Source organism: Eublepharis macularius, chromosome 4, assembly GCF_028583425.1.
Source record: "Eublepharis macularius isolate TG4126 chromosome 4, MPM_Emac_v1.0, whole genome shotgun sequence".
Classification (NCBI taxonomy): domain Eukaryota; kingdom Metazoa; phylum Chordata; class Lepidosauria; order Squamata; family Eublepharidae; genus Eublepharis; species Eublepharis macularius.
In genome coordinates this window covers 154,492,700-154,494,481 of record NC_072793.1, presented here as the reverse complement: position 1 = coordinate 154,494,481, position 1,782 = coordinate 154,492,700, and the positions used below count along the sequence as shown (strand labels likewise).

Here is a 1,782-nt window from a genome sequence, read left to right as displayed (position 1 = left end):
GTTGCTTTCCCCAGTCATCTACACTTTACCCCCAGGAAACTGGGTACTCGTTTTACCAACCTCAGAAGGATGGAAGGCTGAGTCAACCTTGAGCCAGCTACCTGAACTTGGCTTCCACCAGGATTGAACTCAGGTTGTGATGAGCAGAGCTTGGGCTGCAGTACTGCAGCTTACCACTCTGTGCCACAGGGCCATAATAAAGGGCTTTATTGAGATATGCTGTTGTGAAACTCAGTGCAAGTTATACATGCTTGAGCTTACACAGACCAGTTTGGGGCATCTTGCTTTTTACAAACTGCTCCATTGTTCGATCATTCTTCAGAATACGGCAACTGATTCAGTTCAGAAGGCAGCTGCTTACTGTACTGGCACACCCTCAACAGTGAGCAAGGTTGCCAACCTCCAGGTATGGTCTGGACATCTCTGACAATTGCAATTGATCTCCAGACTGCCAAAAGTAGTCCCATTGGAGAAAACAACTCCTCTGGAAGGCACATCCTACGGCCTTACACCTTGTCAAGGTCCCTCACCTCCCCAAACTTCACCCTGTCGGCTCCAGGAATTTCCTAACCTGGAATCGGCAGCTCTAGAGAAACCTGCAATTATAGAGTTAGGAGTGTGCAGTTATCTGTGCTGTAATACCGAATCAATTACGGGGTTATCAACTGGCTATCTCAGAGGATTTCATAGGAGTCAAAGAATTATCTGCAATTGTCCTCTGTCAAGCAATGGGTAATCTTACAAACAATGATCAAATATAGAGCAATGCACAGACTAGCTGAAAAACAAAACCACAAAGTAATACAGGAAGTCAGTGGTCTTCTATTTTGTGGGAAAACCTCCTCTTCAGATGTTGTGTAAAGATATCAAACAATCATTCGTGGCCTATTGAATCCTGAAGTAATTCTAGAATTTAATTAATTCAAGCCTGTTATCTTCACTGGCTTTACAGCTGTTATTTATAGAGTTTTTGGAGCCTCCTTGGGCTCCTGTATGTTAAGGTTTCAGCTCTGGATAGCTGAGGATGTTGATGCAGCCATTGCCATTGGTGAGGAAAAACATGTTGTTGTCATTGTTCCAGGAGATCTCGTTCATCTCAAACCTGAACTGCTCCTCAGCTTTGGACCAATGTGTTTTTGCATCAGTGAAGGTGACCACATCATCCTTGTTCCCTACTGCAATAGTCTGCCCATCAGGGCTCCAGCAAATATTTATGTTCTCCCCTTTGGTGTTCACAGTGGCAATGCACTTAGTGGTGCAGACATCCCATATATGGATGATTTTGTCTCCAGATGCAGTGACAAATAAATCTGGGTTACTAGGGTGCCAGCATAACCGATCCACACTGTCTCCATGGCCACGGTAGTTATTCTCCTTTACCAGGCAGTCCTTTTCGAGCACGAAGACGCTGGCCGTCTTGTCGAAGGAGCCCGAAGCCAAGTGGTGGCCACAGCAGCTCCAGGCCACCGAGTGCACCTTCGCCCCATGTGTGGGGAATTCGCGGCTGTGCGTGTTGGCCCGAAATAATTCCTGCATGGCCAATATGTATGGGGAAAGCACCATGATAACCGGACCAGAATGAGCTGGACCCCACTCCTTCCCCGGCTTTCCCTTCTGTATATTAAGGGAATGCTCCTTCTAAGAACTCCAAGTTCACATGTGAGCTTATTCTAAGTTGTAGTAACTTCGGAAGTGGCAGAAAACCTCCACCAATTCCTATATATTCTGGACTGATTTGTATGATGCAAAGTCTTTGTGGCAGCCACAAGGATTTTGTATCAC

At 46.0% G+C, this 1,782-nt stretch overlaps 1 protein-coding gene across 1 annotated transcript; it reads right to left on the bottom strand.

The window, feature by feature from the left end:
• Positions 1–996: 996 nt before the first annotated feature.
• Positions 997–1,563, bottom strand: LOC129329330 (THO complex subunit 3-like). The gene has a single exon (XM_054978845.1). It carries the CDS (start codon positions 1,561–1,563, stop codon positions 997–999), a length of 567 nt encoding a protein of 188 aa, XP_054834820.1.
• Between the last annotated feature and the right edge of the window lie 219 nt (positions 1,564–1,782).